The sequence below is a fragment of the Lampetra fluviatilis genome, chromosome 4, assembly GCF_964198595.1.
Source record: "Lampetra fluviatilis chromosome 4, kcLamFluv1.1, whole genome shotgun sequence".
In the NCBI taxonomy this organism is placed as follows: Eukaryota; Metazoa; Chordata; class Hyperoartia; order Petromyzontiformes; family Petromyzontidae; genus Lampetra; species Lampetra fluviatilis.
Window position 1 is genome coordinate 11575420 of NC_136278.1, and position 25828 is coordinate 11601247.

At 46.5% G+C, this 25828-nt stretch overlaps 1 protein-coding gene across 4 annotated transcripts in view; it reads left to right on the forward strand.

The window, feature by feature from the left end:
• Nucleotides 1-25828, forward strand: part of LOC144931566 (rho-related BTB domain-containing protein 2-like) — a 92239-nt gene that overhangs the window by 38051 nt on the left and 28360 nt on the right. For all 4 annotated transcript variants that reach the window (XM_078855544.1, XM_078855545.1, XM_078855542.1 and 1 more), the window contains 2 exons: nucleotides 11809-11998; nucleotides 15727-15830. In XM_078855544.1, coding sequence (XP_078711670.1) covers nucleotides 11816-11998; nucleotides 15727-15830 — 287 coding nt within the window. In that variant the 5' untranslated portion in view covers nucleotides 11809-11815. The remainder of the gene's footprint in view (nucleotides 1-11808; nucleotides 11999-15726; nucleotides 15831-25828) is intronic.

The following is a 25828-nucleotide window of genomic DNA, read 5'->3' on the forward strand; positions in this document are numbered from 1 at the left end:
TTTTAAATCTATTACACAGTGAATATTGAACTGAAGCTTGACTTAGAAAAATTTAATCGCAAATCAAATCGCAATCACACTATCTGTCAGAAAAATCGCAATTAGATATTTTTCCAAAATCGTTCAGCCCTACTACAAACCCGACCACCCCAGTCCGATGACTGCTCACACCCAACACCAGGACCGATTATTAATTATCTGAATCGGTCTTGGGCCTCTGCTAGGTCGCCTCAGCCTCAAATGCGTGCCTGGTGCAATGTGCAAACATCTTCACTGGGCAGACAAAGGCGGCCGTGCGTGGTGCTGTCCACCCACCCCCTCGTGTGCCACAGTGCCGGCCTTCATAGATGCTGCTCGCTAGCAGCAATTGCCACTACAGTCTGTTACAGGCTTCACGGTGGGGGGGGGGGGGGGTCTTTGTCCGCTAGATGCTTGCACGGCAAAGGTTGAGGTGCCACTGACTGCCTCGCGTCCCCCGCCTGCCCGGCACCACGGTATCAGCCACACGACACCGTCACTCGAGAGTGATTCCTCCGTGTACACCCACGAAGGGACAAAACGAAGCCCCGCGAGAACTAAACCGCTTTACAGAGGAGAGAGGTTTCCCGCGATAGGTTGAACCCGCGAACGGTTAACCCGCGCTATTCAAGGGTCTCCTGATTGTGTACAATTTCAGAATGAAAACTACAAAAGTCAGACATAGTTTGTCTTCACAAACTTTAATCTGGGCGCATTGTCCCGTAAGATATCTTCACTACAGCGGGGATATATCCGATTATTTATGTAATCGGTTGCTCTACTGATTATCTCTTCCATTACTAATCAGAAAACATGAAAATTGTTCCGGGGGAAAAAAAAGTCTCGGCCTCTATTTCCAAGTGTACTGCTGTACGGGAGGTGATGGGTGAATTAGACGGGGCTTGCTGATGTCATCGGCATCATTAACCGTGCCACGCTGGACGTGGCTTGTCGGGGGTTGCCCACCTTCAGGAGGTAGGATGTTGGGGTGGCCACTATTTTGAAAGCGGCCCGAGTAATCAACATCGGAGTAGTTTATATATCTGATTGTACCTTAACATTAATGCCAAAGGCCCCTGCTACAGTCGCTCACTGGATAGCCATCGGACGAAGACGGCTACCGCTTCTGCGGCCGTCTGGAATGCTCTCCCTTCCGATATTAGGAAGACACTGGGGCTAGGCACTTTTAAATCTAGATTGAAAACTCATTTTTTTGGAACTGCTTTTTGTATTTCGTTTGTTGTCCTTCCCCCACACCTCCGATGATCAGGGTTAGCTACATACGGTGCAAAAGAAGTTTAACATACGTACATACATACATACGTGCTACACCCCTAAATGCCTGTAATATTGTCCCATGGTTGTTTGCAAGCTATTTGGCTGCGGATCTTGAACGTAACTTTCCCTTCCCAGTCTCGGTCTGGGCCCTCTGTGCTGTGCCTTTGAACATTAAGCTGCGGGAAATAACGGATGCTCTTTTTCCCCCGAGCAGTGAGGTAACCAATTCCACATCATGAATCGGCAGGACAGCATCTGTGTAAAGTGTACAGTAATCTTGAGACCATCTTATGTTTCTCCCGAATGGCCTTCACTGTGCTGCGGTCAAACACTTGACCGGTGCGGTGAAATACGGTCAATCAACTTTGCTTGGACGGTGTAGGGAGACCCTCATCCAGCAGTGGATTCACAAAGGGGCTGAACTTTACGGTATTGTTGTATGGTGGGATTGTTGAGTCTAGGTCTCTAGGAGGATTATGGTTTTGGGCTTGGGCAACATGTAAGTGTAAGGTGACGATGTAACGTTCACGATTATGATGTAACGCTTCGGGGTGGTGAGGGGTGCGTTTGTGTGGCGTTCTTTTTTTATCTTCCTGGAGATGACTGCGGAGCCGCTCGTCCATCCGTTGTTAAACAATCTGTTGATTTCTCGCGCGTCCTAAGCACTAACAGCTGCTCAGTCATCCTGCAATTCAATCCGCCGATTTCCAGCAGACTTAGCGGCGAAGGAGTTAAAGGTTTTGATTGGTTTCTTTTAAATTCCAGCTGTCAGCCGAGCAGACAAGGTCACAGTGACATCAACGCCGTGTGCACCAGCATAGAAAATTCAGGCACGTCGCCGTCGCAACGACATGCGCAGATACGACACCGTATTTTGCACACGTTGTGACGTTGTGACGTTCACTCTCCCGTGAATCTAGTGACATTGCAGCTCGAGATATATATGCTATTGTCGCTTCTCTTAATGAATGGCAATACCTCGCCGATCTCGTCTAGTGAGCATAAACCATCACGCGAACTCCGGTCCTCATCGCCGCATCGCGCGATTTCAGATGCGCTTCTGCGGCCGTCTGGAATGCTCCTCCTTCCGATATCAGGAAGCCACATGGAGCTGTGCACTTTTAAATCATCCAGATTGAAAACCCGTTTCTTTCGAACTGCTTTTTTCGTGTGGAAGTTTGCTGTCCTTCCCCCGCACCTCCGGTGAGCACGGTGCAAAAGAAAGTTCAACATATACGTACAATTACAAGTAAGTACAATCACGGTGCCATGCCGCTGTGGTCGGGCATTACCTACGGTGGATATGCTGGGACGGGCAATGCGCTTGGAACAAAAACACAAGCAGCTGTGACCTCCGCACAGGTAAACGCGTTCACAGATGCCGCTGTTGGGGTGTTCAGAAATCTGAATATTTATACTGGAGGAATCCGATGAGCTATAAAGCTCTTTGTCACAGATGTCCAATAGGTTTCACAGATGTCAGCGGTGGCAAGATTGTGCGGGGCGTGCTATATATGTTTTCAAAGCCAGCTCTCTACGGACAGAAAGTGATAAATGGTTTTGTTGTTGACGGGATGCGTAGCAAGCAATTGTGTGCAGAGATGGGGGGCATTGTTGTTGTGCTGAGCGTTCTGCGATGCCAAGGAACTGTGAGGTCAGCAGCTGAAGCCTCTTAAGAGCCCTGCCCGAGTGGAATTTCTGTTGAATTTAGTCGACGCACAGACCTTTAATGGGGTGGAGCTGTGCCTTCTCATTGGCTGTGCGTGCATAGATACAGCATGCACACCGTGTACAACATGTGCTTGTATAGAGGGGAGCAGTAGCGCACTGCGCTACAAGCCCAGGGAGCCGGGTTCAATTCCTGTTCACGGCCAACACCGGTGACGATTATCTGAACCGATCCTGGGCCTCCCCTAGGTCGACCCAGCCTCAAATGAGTACCTGGTGTGGTGTGCAAACATCGCCACTGTATGTATTTCGAACTTCTTTCGCACCGTACGTAGCCCACCGTGCTAATTGTGGTGCTGGCCACCCACCCCCTTCGTGTAGTGTTACGGATATACGGGGGGATCTTTGTGTCTCTGTGTGGATGGTACGAATAACTCGGTCGAAGCGGAGTTTGGTCTGTTCGTGTTGTGCGGGTCTCGTTTGTTGTGTCCATCGCCCACTCGGTGTTGTTTATGAATGTCGTTGTTTGGTCTGCGACCGCTTCCCGACTGAGTGATTATCTCGGGACGGTGAAACCTTTGATCTGGCGCATCGAGGTGCACCGCGTATGGGAGGCGCGCTATAAATAAATAATCAATGATGGACGTACATTTTTTATCGCAAGTATGTCTGCATTTAAAACATAGGGAAGAAGTGTGTTACCTTGTCATAAAATGCGATGAAGTAGTATTTTACATCGCTAGCACGTTTGAGAAGGAAACATCGCGTTTGTCCGATTCAGAGATTGCACGCAACTCCCAGAGATGCATAGATTCACAGATGTACAAAGTGACACATTAAAGACAAGCCACAGTTCACTGACACCCACGGGACTTCTGCGGAGGACAAGAACATTAGGCGCGTGCAGGCTCCCCCTACTTTTGTCCCTTAGGGGCCGTCCATAAATGACGTCACGCAATTTTGGACGATTTTCGACCCCCCTCCTCCTTCGTCACACGGCGTCACAAAAAATCAGACGCCTCTTCAAATATGACGTCACAAAGCTCTGCCCCCCCCCCCAAAAAAAAACATGCTTCAAATCGCTTTAAACTATTGTCATTGTAGTGGGTATTTAATGTGGCGCTGTACTCTGATGTTGTAGGAGAAAACATTTATTTAAAAATGTATTTAATTAAGTAGAACGTGTTGTCTATACTGTATTTAAAGTTGCGCATTTTGATGTGACGTCACATTTCTCAAACTCTCCCCCATCGTCACACATCGTCACAAATGTCTGACTGCCCCCCCAGGTGCGTGACGTCATTTATGGACGGCCCCCTATCCCTTATTCTTCCCTCCCTATATAATAATAACCGACGCCCTCCCGCTCCTCATAGTCCCCACGTGTGTGGGGCAGTGAGCCCAATTCCCCCCCCCCCCCCGTCTATGGACCCAGGAGTATTGAGGCCGGACTGAGGCCTGCGGGGTTGTTATACCCCCGTACCAGCCCCCCCCCCCCCCCCCTGGTGCGGTCTGTGCATTGTACAGGGACTCCTCTACTTGCGAACGAGTTACGTTCCAGATGTCTGTTCGTTAGTCGATGTGTTCGTAAGTCCAACTTTACTCGATTCCAAACGTGTTGTACGGCGTGTACACTAAACACGGGGAATGGATTTAAAAGTTGTATAATTTCCTGTAAATGTAGATGCCACTGGTTCTTCACGTTCTGCAGATGTAGATGCCACCACCGCCATCTTATGCGGGGCAGTTGAACTGACGACTCTCGGTCCAAACAGGCAACTGGACATACGGACAGGTTTGTTCGTATCTCTGAAAGTTCGTAAGTGGAGGAGTCCCTTATCATGTTATTGAACTCTGGGGGCTTTCTCAGTCATCAAATGAATAGTTTGCAGTATTGTGCCTGCCGAATATATTGTGTGCGCATCTCAATTGTTCTATTAGATGAGTTCAATAGACTGTGTTGGTTGTCTGGGTTGGTGATGGGGGTGGGAGAGGGGGGGATGAGGGATGACCTTGTCTGGGAATCTAACTCATATCACAGTGCATTCACCACGGCTTCACCGATCCATCCCACACGTTCATAACGTTGGTGCTGAAAAGAGAGCATGACTATTAATGGGTTAAGTCAACATTGTATGTTTTGTATATAACATGAAGGGGTTATGGACATTCTAGCCAATGACTAAGTGGAAAAGTATCACAGCTTAAGCACAAGCACTCATCTCGGTTAGTGGCCCTGTACCACCCGCGAATAATCCACATCAGCACGATGGGGGCCAGTTCATCCATGGGGCAAGGACAGCTCCCTACCTGCACAGCGCTGTGTTTATCGACCCCAGTGGGATGAGAAACAGAGTTGACCCTTGACTGGGATTTGAAAGCGGAACCTTCTGCTGCGTAGGTGTTCGCGATTGCACACTGCGCTACGAACCCGGTTGAGCGAGTTCGATACCTGCTCACGGCCAACACCAGCGACAATTATCTGAATCAGTTCTGGGCCTCCCCTAGGTTGCCTCAGCCTCAAATGAGTACCTGGTGCGATGTGTAAACATCGCCTCTGGAGAGACAAGGACGGCAGGCCGTCGTGCTGGCCACCCACCGTCGCGTGTGCCTTGCCGGTCTTCATAGGTGCTAATCGCTAACAGCACTTGCCCCAAAAGTTTGTTGAGGCTATATGGGAAATATTTGTCTTTGTCTTTGCTGTGTCGCTCGCTAATGTGTTTTCCGCGTCGTACCTCGTGTTTTTTTTTGGCACGATGTCCAACACATCGCTCCGTGTGCCTGGAGCACCAATCTGGAGCTGAACTTGATTTGGAAATTGACAATTTAGTTCCTGAAAAGAATTCCAGTACATCGAGCAAAATGTCAGACATCATGCTGAACAACACGCGGTCCGAACCAAGAACACATCAGAGAGCTTAACCTTCTAAATTTTTCTCGTACAGTAGTTATCTGTAATCTATCCCTCCAGCCTTCTTAGTTAAGTTCTTCAATCATTTAGCGTAGTTAATATGCAGTGGTTGTTTCGACAATGGCATCAGCGAATCTGCGATGGTTCGTAGCATTGGCGAGGCTATTCACAGCGACATTACGTTATATATTTTTCAACAAGGGCATGAGCATAAATCGAGAACGTAAATATTATTTTCACAGATTTAATAACACCCAACAGCTCGTTAAACATTTGCACCAATTGCGAGTGTCACCCGTATTGAAACACTCATGGCGTTCTTGTCGGGACATCACTGAAGGTCGAGTGGGTCAACAGAGGGGGACGGGAAAAAAAAATGCGACGCCAATGCTGTCACATTTGTGACTGATAAATAAAGGTGACCATACATTGAGCGCACGTCACAACGATTAGAATTCATGTGTGTGGGCATATTAGGCTCGCAATTAGACTCCTCCATTGTGCCTGGCCAAGCGCAGTGTACCGTACTCGTGGCAATTACGTCTCGTTAGGGTGCCATACTTGCGTTGAGTTACAGTGGTGACCACATTAAAAGCTCCGGCAAAAAAACTCTGAACAAGAACCCGCATCTAACGAGCTCGCGTTGGGGCCCTTGGCGAAGGTTTGCGTCCGGCACAGAGAAGGCCACGTTTGGTGGCTTGTGAATACATCATCATCGTGTAACAGTCCTCCATAGGGACCGTCCATAAATGACGTCACGCGATTGTGGACGATTTTTGACCCCCCCCCCCGTCGTCACACGGCGTCACAAAAAGTCAGAACCCCCCCTCAAATATGACGTCACAAAGCTCTGCCCCCCCCCCCAAATAATAATAAAACATGCTTCAAATCGCTTTAAACTATTGTCATTGTAGTGCGTATTTAATGTGGCGCGGCAATCTGATGTTGTAGGAGAAAACATTTATTAAACAGTCTATTTAATTAAGTAAAACGTGTTGTCTATATTTATTTAAAGTTGCGCATTTTGATGTGACGTCACATTTCTCAAACCCCCCCTTGTCACACATCGTCACAAATGTCTGACCCCCCCCCCCCTAGGTGCGTGACGTCATTTATGGACGGCCCCATAATGCATGCCTGTCAACCCCTTCTCAGTGCCTACCTTATTCCAGACCAATTCAGACCTTATTTGTCATCCCACGCCCTTATAAATCGACGATCATCTTACAAAATCCCATCACAAGGGAGAAACAATTTCCCTGCACAAGAAATGGGTAGACCGTATGGGGATGACAACTTTGATAATGACCCCCCCCCCAACAACATGGGCATTCCCCTACCCTCTATACCCACTGACGTCAATCCCTGCAACGAGTTGGCCGGGAGTAGGCGAGCGGTGGGGCAGTGGTTAGCGCGCTGCGCTACAAACCTGCTGACCTAGGTTCAATTCCTGCTCACGGCCAACACCGGTGACGATTATCTGAACCGGTCCTGGGCCTCCCCTAGGTCGACTCAGCCTCAAAAGAGTACCTGGTGCGGTGTGTAGTAAACATCGCCACTGGGGAGACAAAGACGGCCGGGCGTGGTGCTGGCCACCCACCCCCTCGTGTGCCGTGCCGGCTTTCATAGGTGCCCACTAACAGCACTTGCACCCAACAGTCTGTTCAGGCTATACGGGCGATCTTTGTCTTTGTGGCTGGAGATGAGGGGAGGGAATGGGATAAGAGGACCGTGGGGATAGGAGGGGAGGGACGAGAGGAGAGAGCTGTGGATGAAGGAGGGAGCTGTGTGTGGAATAAAAGTACTATAACAGCTACAATCGTGTGCACGAGCCACTTAATATTGCAGAGCTATGAGATGGCACCGGGGTTGCAGTACAGCAAGTTGGATGCTGACCTATATCTTTAGATCTTTGACGAGAGTGTCGGGGTGATGTCCTGGGTTCTCCAGTTTTCTCTCACATCCACGAATATTGTAACACCCATTTGTACTTTCATTGGCCGTGCACCTCAAGCTCTTAATACAGCTTTTCCAGAAAAGCGTATTCAAGGAAACATTACACGGCTAACAAACACGGGCCAGCAAGCACGACGCACCCCTAACGCAGTGTGCAGTCGACTTTAATTCAGCACGTTGCGTTTTTTCTCGGGAAGTATTTAATTAGCGACGGTCATGGCAGCGATTGCGTCCGGCACTCGGCAGGGGTGGCAGCAGCAGCCTCCGAGGCCGGCGTGAGGCCCACGGGGCTCGCCTCGTGGCGGTGCTTGTGGTGGGCACGCCACAGTCCGGCAGGGCTGGGACGCCGAGTCGCTGTTTTGGGTAAAACAAAGATGTAGGAGAGCCTTCAATGAATGTAGTTTGTTTTCGGTGGGGTAAGTCTCTCGTAGCAACATAACTCAGGTCTCAGTACGTTATGTGATATGCATACCTGTCAACTTCTGATTAGTGACTATCTTATTACAGACCAATTCAGACCTCATTGGTCACGCTGTGCCCCTTATACATCTGAACGTGCATCCTACAGTCCCATCACAAGGGAGAAACACAAACAAATAGACAACAATTATGTTTTTTTGCCCGTATTGAAACGGCTGTATGCCATATGGCCCTGAAAGCTCAATTTCCCTGTACAAGAATACGGGTAAACTGTGTGTGTTGACAGCTATTATGGGTATGTGCCCACGTACCGTGCACTGACCATGCCAGTGCACGGTACACGAGCCTGGTGCAAAATAAATCCTATTAGACAATACTAATTCGATGGCTAATCAATACATTTAGCTGAACGATGAGTGAAGAATTCAATCTATTGTGTGAGCAAGCATGGCAACTGGATAGGTTGGTAAGGAAAACAGCACCACCTAAGCTTGCTGGAAATATTTTTGATATATATTTTAAATATCTGCCAAGTTCACTTCTAGTTGGAGTACATGACGTAAAAAAAGATTGGCTTTGTATCACTTCAAAATAGATGTAGGGGCACACGCCTGTCATACAGCGACTTGGAATTACTGTTGTTGTGTTTGAGATGCTCAGGAGCTGGGAAATGATGTGCTTCTTATATAGTCTGTACAGCAAGTAGGTCGGTGGAATTAGGGGTTGTCTATAAATGACGTCACGCGATTTTGGACGATTTTTCTCCCCCCCCCCCCCCCCTAGTCACACGGCGTCACAAAAAGTCAGACCACCCCCCCTCAAATATGACGTCACAAAAATATAAACATGCTTCAAATCGCTTTAAACTATTGTCATTGTAGTGCGTATTTAATGTGGCGCTGTACTCTGATGTTGTAGGAGAAAACATTTATTAAAAAGTATATTTAATTAAGTAAAACGTGTTGTCTATATTATTTAAAGTTGCGCATTTTGATGTGACATCACATTTCTCAACCCCCCCCCCCCCCTCGTCACACATCGTCACAAATGTCTGACCCCCCCCCCCCCCTAGGTGCGTGACGTTATTTATGGACGGCCCCTTATACATTTTTGCCGTTTCCCAAAATGTTATCCTGATCGGTGCCATGAATAATCCATTCAGATCTCTTGCAGAGCAGTAGCACCCGTTGTGTTCGTGAAAGCAGATACCACAGAACTAGCTCTGAGATCCCTTCAAGAGACCTCTGTTTTTGACACTTGGGGCAGCAATTTCCCCAGTGGTCCTGCCAGATGAGATTAATGTTCGTAGCATGACAGTCAAATCGATTTTTTTTATACCAAGAGGTAGAATTTTGCCATATTAATTGCAGAACCAAATTGAATGTGATGATATTATTGGTTCTTTCGGTAAAGTCACGTAGATAGAAAATAAAATAAAAGGTAATACAATTATATAAAAAAGGAAAATAATAAAAGCAAAAAAACCCACAGGTGGGTTTTTTGCTTTGATTATTTTAAATTTATTTTTATTTATTTTAATTTAATTTAATTTGATTTAATTTATTTTTTTTTGATTTTTATTGTATTTTCTATCTACGTGACTTTACCGAAAGAACCAAGACTATGAATTCCTGCAGTCGCGAAAGTTTTAAGTCAAAATTAAATGTGATGATTTTTCGTGTGCACACTCATTGGTTTCCTGGCGCTGAGACCATGAACTCGTTAAACTTGAGAATGCGGTTTAACCAAAGGTCGCTGTCCTGATTGAGACCGAGGATCTCCGCGGCACGAGCTCAGCGCTCTGACCTCTGAGCCACCCATGAGCATGGCACGCACAGCGTTGCATGCGACACATTGTGAATAATGCCCGTGAGCATCCGTGAACCCCTTTTGTCTTTTAATCTCAGTCTGTCATGGTTTATTTACACACGCAGCAACAGCCCTACACGCGGAAGCCTATCAGCTGGAGCAGATGGTCTGTCGCTATAATACGGGGTTGACTCACTGCCATTTCCACCGATTTTAGGCATTTAGTTGACATCCAAAAATTCAGAAAATTTACCGATTATGCCGTCACACGAGTACAATGATGCCATGACTCGTTAAATTGTAGAGTTGAGTGTACACCGGTAATTTTATTGTTTTGTATGTTTATAATTGTTGTCGCTAATTTTGCGATATCACATTTATTTGCAATACTGTCAACGTATGAATGCAGAGAAAATGGCAATTCTCATGACTCGGGAATTGGAGGATGACAGCACAGCCCGATTTTAATATCTGTTGATTCAATAAGCCTGCCTTAACACAACCACATAACCGTTGACTACAGCGCGTTTACTGAAAGTATGTACAGTATTAACAGATGTGTGTGTATATTCTTGTTATTTTATCCTTAATGGCTGGTTACATCACATGAATTGAAAAGCCAGTCTTTGATGGCCAGACTTTCACCTGGCTACACCTGAGATTGCTGAGAACTAGGATTAATCTGTGGTCACAAGTTGATATTTGTACTCAAGTATCAGTGATGCTGGCTCAGTATTGTGACCCGCATTCAATTCGGGGATATTTAGCCACCACAAGCACCAGAGTTATTGATTTGCAGGAATTAAAGTCACTGGCTTAGAAGTGAAGGATGCAACCACCCCGATGAAATAGCGTGTTATGTGTTCTGTAAATAAATAGTAAGTAGTTATTGTCGTCGTTGTTGTATGTATGTGTGTATGTATGTTGAAGTTCTTTCGCATTGTACGTAGCCAACCGTGCTAATCGGAGGTGTGGGGAGAACAATTTGCAGGGAATTTGAACAATTTGCAGAGAATCTTTCAATGTTGGAAAACTTGGACCGTGACGTTGGCACACAAATGGCCCACTCTTGAGAATGACGTCACGGTATCTCGAACACCCACTGTGTATTTCTGCTTTTAAAACACCCATAGAAATATCCCGGGCAGCAATATTAGCAATATTATTTGAAGGAAAAATCATCATATTAGCATTCCCAAAGATTAATGAGTTTACAAGAATATATTTGGCACACACAACCAAACTTGATAACTTTCAATATTTGACAGTAATCTGGACCACAGAAATGTGCAATTTCCATCCAAATGGAGATGAGTGCCACCCCACTGCTGATGTGGCAGTGACACACTTTGCACTTCAAACAGCGCACTAGGAATTAACGACAATGCTGGCAAGCACCACGAAACCGAGGTCACAAATTACAGATCAACAACTATTCGTGGGCAAAGTGGCATTGTTCGACAATCCTGAAAAAGGGCATTGGGCACATTCTCAAAGGCTCGACGAAGGAAACTCTGGAAGGAGAGGATGCTGGGCAAAGAAGCCAAGGGACAGAAAAAGAAAACTGCTCTATGACAAACTATAAGGAAGGGGTGCGACTGTACAGTGAAACGAAGAAGAAAGCCCAAGATCGGACAGACGATCGAGGGAGCTTGAGCCAAAGACCTGCCAGTTGGCGGTGGCATAAAGGTGACGTTCAAAGTCATTCACATTACTATTGTTCGTTTTGCTGCATCGGTTTGTTGCAGAGGACCCATGATGGACTACGAACGTCCCAACGTTGAGACCATCAAGTGCGTGCTGGTGGGGGACAACGCCGTGGGTAAGACGCGCCTCATCTGCGCGCGGGCCTGCAACGCGACGCTCACGCAGTACCAGCTGCTGGCCACGCACGTGCCCACCGTCTGGGCCATCGACCACTACCGCGTGTGCCAGGAGGTGAGCCGCCGCCCCACGCGGACAACCTCACTCGATGTTCGTCACGCTAACCTCCGATTAGCACGGTTGGCTACACACAAAGATCCCCCGTATAGATTTAACAGACTGTTGGGGCAAGTGCTATTAGCGAGCGCCTATGAAGGCCTGCACGGCACACGAGGGGGTGGGTGGCCAGCACCACGCCAGGTCACCTTCGTCTCCCTAGTGGCGATGTTTACACATCGCACCAGGTACTCATTTGAGGCTGAGTCAACCTAGGGGAGGCCCAGGACCGGTTCAGATAATCGTCACAGGTGTTGGCCGTGAGCGGGAATCGATCTCGGGTCGCCGGGTTCATGATGCAGCACGCTAACCGTTACACTACCGCTCCTCACAAACATACACATTCGTACATCATCAACCTTGGTCAATCCACTGTTGGATGAAGGCCTTTCGAAGCCGCTGACATCTCTCACGATCCTGAGATTCAAAACTCCACCAAACACCTGCTCCTGAGCTAATATCACCGCTCAACCTCCGTGACGGACACTCTTGAGTGTTCTACGTTCCGTCGCCGCCACTCCATCATTAGCCTTTGCCCAGCCGCCATCATCAAATGTTCATTTATACATTCCCCTGCTGCTCGGTGAGGCCTTCATCCAGCATTGGATTAATTATAAATTCAATGATGATGATATTCTGATGATATTCTTCTGTGATAAGACACTGTCAGTGATGTGGTGAGTTATATTGTTGCTGTACACTTGTGTACAATAAGTCCTGGATTAATTAATTATGAAAAATTAACATTTTGCTGTGGGCTTGTGGTGATGTTAATGTGCCTCTACGCTCAACCAAGTATCGGGTTGTCAATGCACTTCATAATGGTAAGTTAGTATATTGTACAGAAGCTTTGCATGGGTTTAGATGTGGTTGGATTGCGTATTTTGTTAAACTAAGCACAGAGTAGAAGTGAACTCGCACATTGACCACCAGGAGGGGCTAATGATGATTATAGTACAGGTTTCCCCACTTTACGCAGGTTCAGTTTGTGCAATTTCGTGTACAGTCTGTTCTGTAACGCGGTACTAGTTGCGTTCCTGAAGAACGCTGCATTATGGAAAAATCTCGTTTCATAAATTATATATAATAGAGGGCAAAGCAGAGTCCGTGATAACACGTGAGATGCGTACGCAGCCTGAACAAAGACTGAGGTGTGTGGGTAGCATCTAGAAGCATCCAGCAGCATCCCACGTTGTGTGATTCTACGCCGAGGCAGTCGCACAACCGCTTATTCTTAGTCGCGCGACGCAGTTCTGTGAACTCAATCGCGTTACATCCAATTCGCGTTATGAAAACACGCGTTGTAGGAAAACAGACTGTATATGTGGCCAGCTTATTTCTCCCCACAATTCGCTAAATATGCAGTTTCAATTCACTCACGTGCGGCTATTTGTTCGGACGTGGGACAACATTTCGTGTGTGCTGTACGCGCTACTCGGTAGGCCGCTCTCACGCGCGGTTTCATTTTGCGTGGCCCTTTTTATGTAACGCACGTAACACATGAAGCGAGGAGAAAACCTGTAACGTCCTTCATAACCAACGGGGGCAAACCAGCCAAGATGGCCGCCACACATTTGAAACCATTCGGGTTGGACAGCAGCACGATGATGATGATGATGGAGGGGGGGGGGGTCTTCATATTTGTGTATTGTCGGGGGCCGCACATCAGGGGCCGCACGAAAGGCCACCAGAGGCCGGTAGTGACCCGCAGGGCCTACAATGCAGAACGCTGGTTTATCTCATCACTTTCCCTCATCACATTCTCTCTCATCACTTTAGCTCAGCACTTTCCCTCTCTCTCGATGCAGTAGTCGTGTAGAGTTTGAGATGCGCTTCGCGGATAGCCAAAATCGCGGATAGCAAGCTCGTAAGTAACGAGGGATTAGTGTACAATATACAGCTTTCTTGCTGTGCTGCCATCTCCAGTACTCCTCATAGCCCTGAAGGTTCAGAGTTTCACAGACATTGTATTATTTTGTACATATTTACAAACCCTGCACATTGAAGGACAGCAGGATCACCATAGTTGAAGACGTAGGCAGTTTTTTGTAATTTATTTTCAAGTGTGAGATTTAAGTCATCTCATTTTTCCATATGAATACTTTCATTTTATATCGTGTTAGTCATTGCTAATAGCATCCCATAAGGCTGTACATTAATTATATATGAGGACCAAATCCCATACACATCTACGACCAAGCAAATGAAAACCCTACTACTTAAGCAAACTTAAAAATGAATACACAAATTACGAAATGGCACCAAAACAAGAGGCAATGGACTAATACTCCAGCCGCCTCAAATTATACAGTGCCCTATGCTAGTGCCGCACTAAATTACTGATTTGTAGCAGGTATTGACCCAATGGCTCTGAATTATGTGTGAGCATGCCAAGCGCTCTGCTTAGCATGTATGTTCACAAATGGGTTTATAGAGTGTCCGTGTCAATGTGTGCTCGCGTGTGTGTGCGTGCGCGTGTAAGTGGGTTGATATTCACGTTGCATATACAGTACACACATCTGTAGTTGAACAGGTAGATGTGCACGTGCCTATGTGTTTGGGGAAAGACGTGCATATACAGTGAGGGAATTAAAGCTTTCGTGACTGCAGGAATTAATATTCTTTGGGTGGTTCGGTAAAGTCACCTAGATCGGTTCAAAGAAAAGAACCAATCTACGTGACTTTGCAGAAAGACCCAAAGAACACCTATAGTGTACTCATCCACGTGTACATGCACATGCACATGCAGTTGGAAAGGGTGTGCATGCACACGTGGATGAGTACACTATAGGTGTTCTTTGGGTCTTTCGGTAAAGTCACGTAGATTGGTTCTTTTCTTTGAACCTATCTAGGTGACTTTACCGAACGACCCAAAGAATATTAATTCCTGCAGTCACGAAAGCTTCAAGTCAAGATTCATACCATAGGTGTTTGCGTGCATGTGTATGTGCATCGACGAGTCTGTTTTTTTTCATAATTTAATGATCGGTATCAGTTGTAGAATGAAGAGGTTATTTTCTAAAGCAGGGCTGTAGAATTAATTCTGCACACCCCATGAGTTTTACTATTTCGTGTCGGAGAATTCAGCAGATGCCCGAATTTTCAAGGTCACTCCAGACTGCTTTTACACCACATACAAGAACGTCGCAGGCTCTGCAGGAGTAAGACACGTGAACATTCTTCACACTTAACCAGTCGAAGTTCTGCAAACTGTAACACGTGTGTATCTTAAGTAAAATAACAAAATTTGAAGCAAAACGTTATTGTTTTTTTGTGTTTGTGTCATATGGTTGCTTCTCTGTATTGGTAGTTTTGAGCCAATGGTGGCAAGGCCACGTTCCTATGGCAGGGACGAGTCCTGTCACTTGAACATTCACTCGAGACATCCCACCAATTGCTGCAAGCCATACCCGGGGTCGTGTAAACTAAAACTAAACTAAACGATGTTTTACTTTACTCGGTAGGGCCCACTGAGCGATAAAGCACTTTTCCAGAAGCGACCTGGCCACAAATTATACATCAACGAAGTGGCTCATCACGTGGAAATTTACAGCGGCCAAATACTCCTAAAGTGCACGTATCTAAACACGTCACCACCCGTGTGCTTTGTGTAAGTCAACGCTCGTACAATGAACGTCGATGCGGCAGCGTACGATGACCGAACGCGCCCCTTCTGGTTCGTGCAGGTGCTGGAGCGCTCACGGGATGTCGTGGACGAAGTCAACGTGTCCCTGCGCCTGTGGGACACGTTTGGAGATCACCACAAAGACCGGCGCTTTGCTTACGGGAGGTAATTTCGTCGGCCCCTTCTCTTCATTGTGGTGTCTGCGGCATTCGCAATCCGTCCAAGTTGCTCTCGGCCATTCGATTGTGCTCTTCCGCATACACGACTGTCTTCCGTCTACATGCATAGTCTCGTTGTACAAAAGTGGCTCCGGGGTGGATGAATAATGAAAGTGTGCTGGCGATACCCGAATCGCAGGTGTGATTGACAGATCACGCGGAGATTGCCATCCGTCCAATCAGAAACAGCCGCCGGAGAGATTTTGACTGGTCCGAGTCGCGTTTGAGTGGCATTCTCCCCTCTTATATGTGGGGTTTAATCAAGGGCCAGAGCATCTTTCAAAACAGTCATGGAGGACCGATAACGCCTCGCTGGGTAAAACAAGTGCGTCATTAATTGTATTATGATCATACGCTAATTATGTTTGCCGTCAGCAAAGAGTTTTATTATGATGCCCAAGGTGCTTTGTACTTAAATTTATTGCTCGAGCAGGAATAGCTGTGCTGCTTTACTTGTTCATAGCACAGGCCACTGAGCGAATTGGAACTCGCAAAAAATAACGATGCCCATTTGCTCTGAAGGGTATTTAACTGCTGGACCATGCATCAATGCGGTACAGAATAACCAACGTCTAGTTGTCACACACCGCTTTGCATGAAATAATGTTCACATGAGTGAAATAAATGTGCTTTCTAGGAAGTGTAATTTCCTGTTTCGAGAGTGTTCGACCTTTCTGACAAGCACTGCATTAGTCGTGCTTGGTGGTCCTGTCATGTCGACTGTGTGCATGCCGAGGTTTGGATACACAGCGCAGATTCAGATTCACTTTCATGGGTACATTTTCTCGGCATGAGCTCTGAAAGCCTGCGTACTGGGCAGATGTATTTTGTCGTTGGTTTATAATCAACTGCAACATCTGAGACGTGAATTCTTGGGTCTTTCGGTAAAGTCACGTAGATAGGTTCAAAGAAAATAACAAAATAATAACAAAAAACTACTGAAGAATATAACAAAAAATAACTCAAAACTCCTGTAGTTTCTTGTTATTTTTTGTTATTTTCTTTGAACCTATCAACGTGACTTTACCGAAAGACGCACGAATATGAATTCCTGCAGTCACGAAAGCTTTAAGTCAAGATCTGAGACGTGACTTACGTTGCAATGAAGTTGTCCTGCACAAGAAAGTCGAGCTCGTGCTGGCGAGAAGCGTGGTTTGTGAATGAACTTCTCCTCATGCGGGTCTCAAGGCAGCACCACGTACGGCTTGAATATGGTACCGGTTTCTCTCGCGTTCTGCAGTCGTAGATGCATTCCAAAAAACAAGGTGCATACGAAGTGAAACCCCACGAAACAGATGCACATCCGATTAGCACGGATGGCTATGTATGGTGCGAAAGAAGTTCAACATGCATGCATACACGCTTACCGTGTAGGGCGTACGGTACACACAGTGTTGTGCTACGTCTGACCACATAGCCGCATGTAGAGTGAATTTAAATCGCATATGGAGAATTTTGGATAGAAATAGGTGAGCAGTATATATGCAAAATCTCACGAAGTGAGGAAAACCTGTAATTTGTCATATGCATTGCCTTTAGAAAGGGCCACCAGTGTTTATATCTGGATGTACTTTAACGCTTGAAAATGTTGAATCATTTCAATTTTGCAGAGGAATACTTTATCTGAATTCTTGGCGTCAGTCTCAAAATTCCATTTTAACAGGAAATGTTGACTCGACTCTTTTTTGATAAATTACCATGAATATATTCCCAACACCATGGAAATGAGAATTCCAACAACTGATTGCAAATTTCATGCATCCATTATCACCGTTAATTCCCAGGAGATATTACACATTGTGACGTTACACATTGACACTGGAAATTCATTGCGACACCATTTCACTGCAATCAATTCCCTTCATATATTCTATCTATATATAAAAGGGACATATGTGAATATGTGTGTCTGTTCGAAATGTTTAGCATACTTCCCAACATGCAACAAACTTGAAATTTGGCATGTGGGTATCTTCCAGACGATACACAATGCAAAAAGTATAAAAATATACTTTTGTATTTGGGGGGGGGGGGGGGCGCACGCAATAATGGATATATTTTGCACAGCAAATGAGCGGTGATGTCACATCTGTGATGTCACCCGCATGCGGCAGCGTTACGCAGTGTGCCTGCTGACGTCACGCATCCCCGCCCCCACCATCCGCGTAGGCCGTGTATTAATCCAAGACAAGAATCCAAGTCTCGGGCAAAGCCGGGTAGTGAAGCTAGTTTAACATCTAATTGGCCTATTGCCATTACTTGCTTCTCCTTGCATGCCAGATCTGGGTATTTGTTTTAAAACTGGTTTGTGACTAACTTAAATATTTTTTTTAAAATTTGCTTAAGCACGTGTAAAAAATGTATTAGTCAACGTGATATCATGGCCTCGCGGTTCTGTCCAAGTGTTTGTATTTGGGCTATGGTACCAGCCTCGGACAGGTGACCTCCCAGAGCAAAACACAGCTGATGTCGGCGTTATGGGAATCAGAGGGCAGTGCAGCACAATCCATTGTTGTTCTGCACATTCAAGTTCAAGTTAATTTATTAGGTATAGCCCTGTGCGCCATTCGGCTCTTGAATCGGGTGCAACCACAACAAACAAAAAACAAAAAAATGAACAAGAAAACATCTTAAAGTGAATATGTGACTATGTGCAAACAGAAAATCCAAGAAAAGACAGCAAAATATTGCAGAAAAAGCACCGTACACCAACGCTGTGTGCAAAAATCCCAGTGGGATGCAAGTCAAATAACAACAACAACCACAAGACAACTTAGATTAAGGCCATCAGTCTTACTCCGTACTATAATAAACAAACATGGCCAAACCAAAAAACTTTTCGAAATCACCAAAATAAAGCCATGAAAGCAATGTAACAGTGATCATAGGAACTGTGACGAAATTTTCACAATAAACGACATAAACAACATGTACCACCAAAACCCTGCAGCCACAGCTGCACGAACCTGCACTGACCATCGCGGTGAAGCATGGTCAAACAACTTTCGCCGCCTGCAAGGCCCTCATCCAGGGGTGGATTGACAAAACAGGCTGTATACGTTAAGTGTATATACTGAGGATGCAACATTTACATTTCTAAAACCTGCCTTGTGTGACACTCAGGGTGACCTGCTTCTGCTACAGCAATGAAGCGGCATCGCATAGATAGAATGCGCCCTGGGTCTCGTGCTTTATGAGGATTTGATCAAATGCTGGGTGTGGTGACGCATGCCTGTAATTCTACGCATTGTGGCCGGCATTGGTGGATCTTGTGGATTTCACCACTTTGCTGTGAAACTCCCCGCCTCCACAGGGCTTTGAGGTGGCCAGCTAGTACAGAAAATGGGTTACTGACCTGCCTCTACAGATTTTGAGCGTTATCGCTCGCAATGCGTGCTTTTTTTTCATCCAGGTCGTCTCAGACGCAGAACGCTTTTCGAAATTGGCTAAATATCCCAACGCAGGAGGATATTTCTAAATAATAAAAAAAGAATGACGATCATTGTTTTCCAGAATAAATAAAATACATTATTATATGTGTCTGATGGTATTGAAGGTTCAGTCATTTAATCACCAGTGCACACAAGGCTGACTTTGTTATTCAGCTAGAGCCGCGACGCTCAACCGAATAATCTAATTTCACGATCTAACCCAAAAAAAACTCAATTATGAATGATATTGGTCGTGAAATCCTACGTGTTAAACCGAATAAGTTGATTTGCCAACGGAAGTGTAATCGAACGCTCTCTTTGTGGCCGATTACTCGAGCCCCTTTAAAAATTAGCGGCCGCCCCCACATCCTGCCTTCTTGAAGGCAGGAAACCCCCCTGCAGGCCACCGCAGCTGATGATGGCGATACCATCGCCAAGCCCCACTCATCATCCTCCTGTCCGATAGCACATGTCGGAACAGAGGTGAGGTTTTGTTTTCTCCAACTGTTTTTCGTGTTATAGGAAGAGGCGAGTAAATTGCACCTATAATCAGTAAAACAGCCGATGATTTAAACAATCGGATAGCACCGCTCCAGAGTTGACGTCAACATTTTTCTCTCGGTGGATGGCGTGCTCTTGCTATTCCAAGCAGAAATTAACAGGAAAAACATGCCGAAAGCAGAATCGTGCATTTCGTGACCGGGGCAATGCACCACAGCAAAATAGATGACGGGCGCTACTCAACCAGACTCTCAGACGGCCTGTCCTTGAGATAACCTCGTGTGCCGTGGGAGGTGCCAAACGCAAGCAGCATGGTCATCAGTTTACCGCGCACGTGCTTTGCCTGCAGCAACAAAAAAAAATAATTGAACACATTGTTAGCGTTTTTGAGTCGGTGCGCGCATGTGCACGCACGCGCATAAACACTGCCAGCGCGTGGAGTCGCACAATGTCAGATGCGCACGTGGACAGGCATGCGAAATATTAATGAAAGCACAAACCCATGCCCTCCCATCATCTTGTCCGTGGCCAGATGTCACAATTGCCGGCTTCACACTTGAATACAGGTGGCCAATATTGTGACCTAAATTCTTTATTTTTCGGGATTGATCTAAAACTGTTCTTAACGCTCGGCTGGAATCAACTTCGGTTCTCGCATTCATCGTTTTTCGTTTATCCTCAGATTCATTGCAGCGTGTTAAGTCATATTTTTATTTTTTTGACTAACAACCGTTATTCGTATTCGCCTGTTTTGTTTTTTATTGGGCTGTGACTCACAGGCGGAATACGGCAGAGAAATGTGAGTTCAGTCGGAATGCTCATCCTTTTGTACCAGTAAAATGGGGTTAGAAGTTTGTAAGACGTGAAAAACAAAATGGAGAGACTGGCTTCTACCATACGAATGTGAAATGTCCACAGTTGGCTCAGGCCCAATTGAGATTTGTACTCCCCCACGCACATTTTAACTGGAATAAACACTTTAAATTACGTGTTAACTGGAACTTGTGTCATAACTCTAGAATAGACTTGAGTAGCTGGGCTGTGCCTACGTAATTTTTTTTATCATATTTGTGCCTTTTCTCTGGGTACCCTGATTTTTATACCTCGCACTTCCGTTATCGGGTCAAGCAAAACCCTCCTAAAGAAGACTGGAGACTCAGTGAGGATTTCCTGGCTATATGCAGGACATTTTTGCATATATGTTTTTTTATATTTAAATATATAACAATTTTTTATTATGTTTTAAGAACAATCCTAGTTTACTAATTGCATCGCAACAGCTTTTTCAACACTACAGTGTCTACAATGATTTAGTGTCAATAAACACCAATGTGTGCAAAAAAGAGAAAATATATATTTGGCCGCTGAAAAACACATTCCTGCGGAGGGAGCTGGTAGGAACGTTGGGTTGCTCGGTCAATGGCCAGGGTCAACGGCGGCGTGGTGTATTCCGCAAATATGGCCGACTGTGAGGGCGGGCACAAGCCGGCGTGAGTTGGTTAAACGTTGAGTTTTATAAGGGCACCACGGGGTGACCAGCCCCTCCCCACCCAGCCCCACCCCTCCCACCCCCCACCCAGCCCCATCCTCCCCACCCAGCCCCTCCCCACCCTTCCCACCCAGCCCCTCCCCACCCTCCCCTCTCCACCCAGCCCCACCCCTCCCATTTTTTGATGCACGACGGACGGACAGAATAATCCCCTGTGGGCTGGTGTAACCAGGAGGTTCCTACCAGTATAAACGGTTGAAACTTTCCTTAATTTATCTAGGAAAGCCGAAGGAAATCTGACACGAAATTCAGGACAGTCCTACTTGGGATATTTGGAAAATGCCTTAATTACGGTATTACTGTGTTCACTGGTGAGAAATCTGCAGCATCTGGAGAAACCCGATACGTATGAGGTTATAACTCTCAAAAATCGATACAGATAGGTGAGCAACCTATTTTCTGTCATACCGACCACGTCATAGCTCTACAGTTTGGGAGTTTCGCACGAACGCACGCGGAGATATCCGCGCAAATCCACCAAACTCGCCTCCAAAGCGACGACTTAGTGGTATGAAACTATGAATCACCACGTCTGGTCAAGCTTTCCCCCGCATAAAGACGATTTCCAGGGATAGAATAATTTTTTGCACGGTTGGCTATGTACGATGCGAAAGAAGTTCAACGTACATACAAACGTACGCACGTTTAACCTCTATTTATAACAACACTCGATGAGAGCCGTGACTTTGCGGCGCGCGCTTGCTCCCGTTATCCCCGTTGATTCTAAAATGGATTTTGATCAAATCTTGAAGGTGAACGTTCCTCGAGAAGACGTGGCCATTGGCCAGCAACGCTTGGCAACGGGTGGCTCTCTGTCATCGAGCCAAACATTGGGAGCTCAAGGGCACTCGCTGAATTCCGCCGAGTGGACGATTTCGTTCACATTGAGCCGTCTGTGCAACGTCCATTCATGTTGTCACTATTTGCCGCGTCGCTTCATTGCCATGCATGGCAAGCACTTGAATAAACGCGTGCGGTTACATTTAGTGCGCTGGGGAAAATGTGGATTGATGTTACCTCTGCTGCTTCTAATTTCTATTTTGAAATATACGATAATATGTGCCTGAGCTCGTCATTAGTACGCATTATACACGTGGAATATGCTGCTGTGTCACGTGTGCAATCAGGCGCTGATTGACTGTCCCCAAAAACCGTCGCTCTAAGATTCACCCAGCGTTGTGCTTTCCATTACCTATGAAATCACATCGGACACTAATCGGGATTACTCTGCCCATAATAACCCAAGCTATTATCATGAAAAAAATTACGCAGGCAGACTGCTATGCGAGATTGTTGTGCTATTAATGGAAAGTTTTAAAGATAAAATTTTCATTGAAACTTAACCTAACGACTTCAGGCTCAGAGGCTGCACTGTTGCTTTAGCACTTGGCTGCTGATCTGAGAGTGGGCTCAACTCAGATCATCATTTTCCTCTGGGTAGATGAGTACCAGTTGGTTGGAACGGTTTTTGTCGTATATGTGGAATATAAATCGCTGTCTCGGAAACCGTCATCCGAGGTGTTCACTGCCCAATGCTTATTTGAGCATGTGGATCCTAATGTAATCATCATCATCATCAGCTATGATCAATCCACTGCTGGAAGGCCTCCCCAGGCCGTTTCCATCCCTCGTGGTTCTTCAATGCAACAATCCCCCAACAACCTGCACACGAGCCAATTGCACCTGTCATAAAATTGAAATTCACGCGATACTTACTATGTTCAGAATACAAAATAATGTATGCATTGAGAAGGCAGTCACTTACACATGGGAGAGAAAAGTCATACGGACACGCTGTGCGACTGCAGTGCCCTTGGCCGATGGGTCCGATGCATCATCGGGGCGCGCAATCGCTGCCACCTTCACGTGTCCCTCGCGTACCCGAGAGCAAGCGCGCGCTGCATCAACGCGCCGCACGCACGATCAAGCCGAGTCGGCGTGAGAAGACGCACGGAACAAACAAACACGACGAAGACCCCCCCCCCCCCCCCGTGTAGCCTGTGACAGACTGTTGGGGCAAGTGCTGTTAGCGAGCAGCACCTATGGAGGCCGGCACTGTGGCACACACGAGGGCGTGGGTGGCCAGCACCACGCCCCCAGGAGCGATGTTTACCACACACCGCACCAGGCACTAATTTGAGGCTGAGTCGACCTAGGGGAGGCCCAGACCGGTTCAGGTAATCGTCGCTGGTGTTGGCCGTAAGCGGGGAATCGAACTCGGGTCACCAGTGTTCGTTGCTCGGTGCGCTGACCGCTGCACTACTGCACGTGTGCGCGTGCTGTCGCTTGAACGCACGCCAGGGCTAACATCACGTTCGCGTCGGACCACTTTCCTGGAAGACCATTGTGATCGATCAACAGGAAGCCCTCGGAGCATTCCATTCAATCCGGTGTCCTTTTGGCACCACGGGATGCGGTGTCGCGTGTTTTTCTAAGGGACACGTGGGAGACGGCACAAGGAAGGGAGCGTTGTTATTCTTTTTTTTTCTTGACGGAAGTTGACTATTCCCATTGAGGATTTGGACTGTGACTGCAAACCACAATACATTTGAATGCATACGACAAAGCAGACAGTGCATGCACTGTTGCAATATCCCTGGCACATTCTACCAAAGAACGGTGGGAGTGAAACCACGAAACGCTTACAAACCGGCTTGGTGATAAATGCACGTCGAGTAATTCATTGTTCGGCTGAATGTTAAACAATCTGCCTATTCTTCTTCTTGGTTCTTTCGGTAAAGTCACGTAGAAGAGGAAAAATAAAATAAAAAAATAAAACATTTTTTTATTATTTCCCTTCTACGTGACTTTACCGAAAGAACCAAGAAGATGAATCCCTGCAGTCACGAAAGCTTTAAATCGAAATCTGCTAATTTCTCAGTGACACACGATGTGAATGTGTGTAATCTTTTTTGCTGAGTGACTGAGCCAAATGGCGCTTAAAGACAAATGAACAATTTAACATGATGACAAAGTTGCTTCACTGTACAGGACTCGAATTTGTACCGATTAAACGCATGTGATATTCCACAAAACGTGCTGCGACCCAGAGCGATCATCAGTTCGATTTCATCGCCACGCGCGGCGGCTGAACCAGTGGGGTAAGTTTAATAAAAATCTAAGAATAGGTTTTACTGGTAGGAACCTCCTGGTTACACCAGCCCACAGGGGATGATTGTGTCCGTCCGTCCGTCGTCCATCCAAAAATGGGAGGGGTGGGGCTGGGTGGAGAGGGGAGGGGCTGGGTGAGGAAGGAGGGGCTGGGTAGGGTGGGGAGGGGAGGGTGGGGAGGGGCTGGGTGGGGAGGATGGGGAGGGGCTGGGTGGGGAGGGTGGGGAGGGGCTGGGTGGGGAGGGTGGGGAGGGGCTGGGTGAGGAGGGTGGGGCTGGGTGGGGGTGGGAGGGGTGGGGCTGGGTGGGGAGGGGCTGGTCACCCCGTGGTGCCCTTATAAAATTCAACGTTTAACCTACTCACGCCGGCTTGTGCCCGCCCTCACAGTCGGGCATATTTGCGGAACACACCACGTCGCCGTTGACCCTGGCCATTGACCGAGGAACCCAACGTTCCTACCAGCTCCCTCCGCAGAAATGTGTTACCCTTTCTGACAGGTGTTAAGATGTTAAAACACCAAAAAGAAACCTTTTGTAAGGAATCATGTCTACATTAACAAAATATACGTGTGGTGAACATGCAACAAAAAAAACATGGTCTGGTAGTATGTGCATTGTCTTTGAAACTGATTGGTCCACACCAGAGACAGCTTTCTTTAGAGCCTAGTCTCAAACAGAGTTAGACCAGTGGACGCCAAAGGCGGATGGGTCCGATGCATCATCAGGGCACGCACGTGAGGTCCCATCATGTAGCTGCTCACCCCGAGCTCTCAATGTTCTGAGAGTGGCATTGTCTTCTTGGTTCTTTCGGTAAAGTCACGTAGAAGGGAAGTAATAAAATAATAAAAATAAAACACAATAAAATAATTCTCACGACGTTTCGGCCACAACGCAAGCAGCCGTCCTCAGGTGAAAACCAGTCTCTGTCGCCTCGACGGACCTGGTTTTCACCTGAGGACGGCTGCTTGCGTTGTGGCCGAAACGTCGTGAGAATTATTTTATTGTGTTTTATTTTTATTATTTTATTACTTCCCTTCTACGTGACTTTACCGAAAGAACCAAGAAGATGAATCCCTGCAGTCACGAAAGCTTTAAATCGAAAAGTGGCATTGTCTTTGTGCTGCTCGCCTTTTGGCGTCCTCTGGTCTAACACCGTTTGAGACTAGGCTCTAAAGAAAGCTGTCTCTGGTGTGGACCAATCCATTTCAAAGACAATGCAACATATACTACCAGAGCACTTTTTTAGTTGCATGTTCACCACAAGTACGTGTGGTTAATGGAGACGTGATTCCTTGAAAAAATGTTTCTGTTTGGTGTTTTAACATCTTAACACAACTGTTTTATTGCCAGAAAG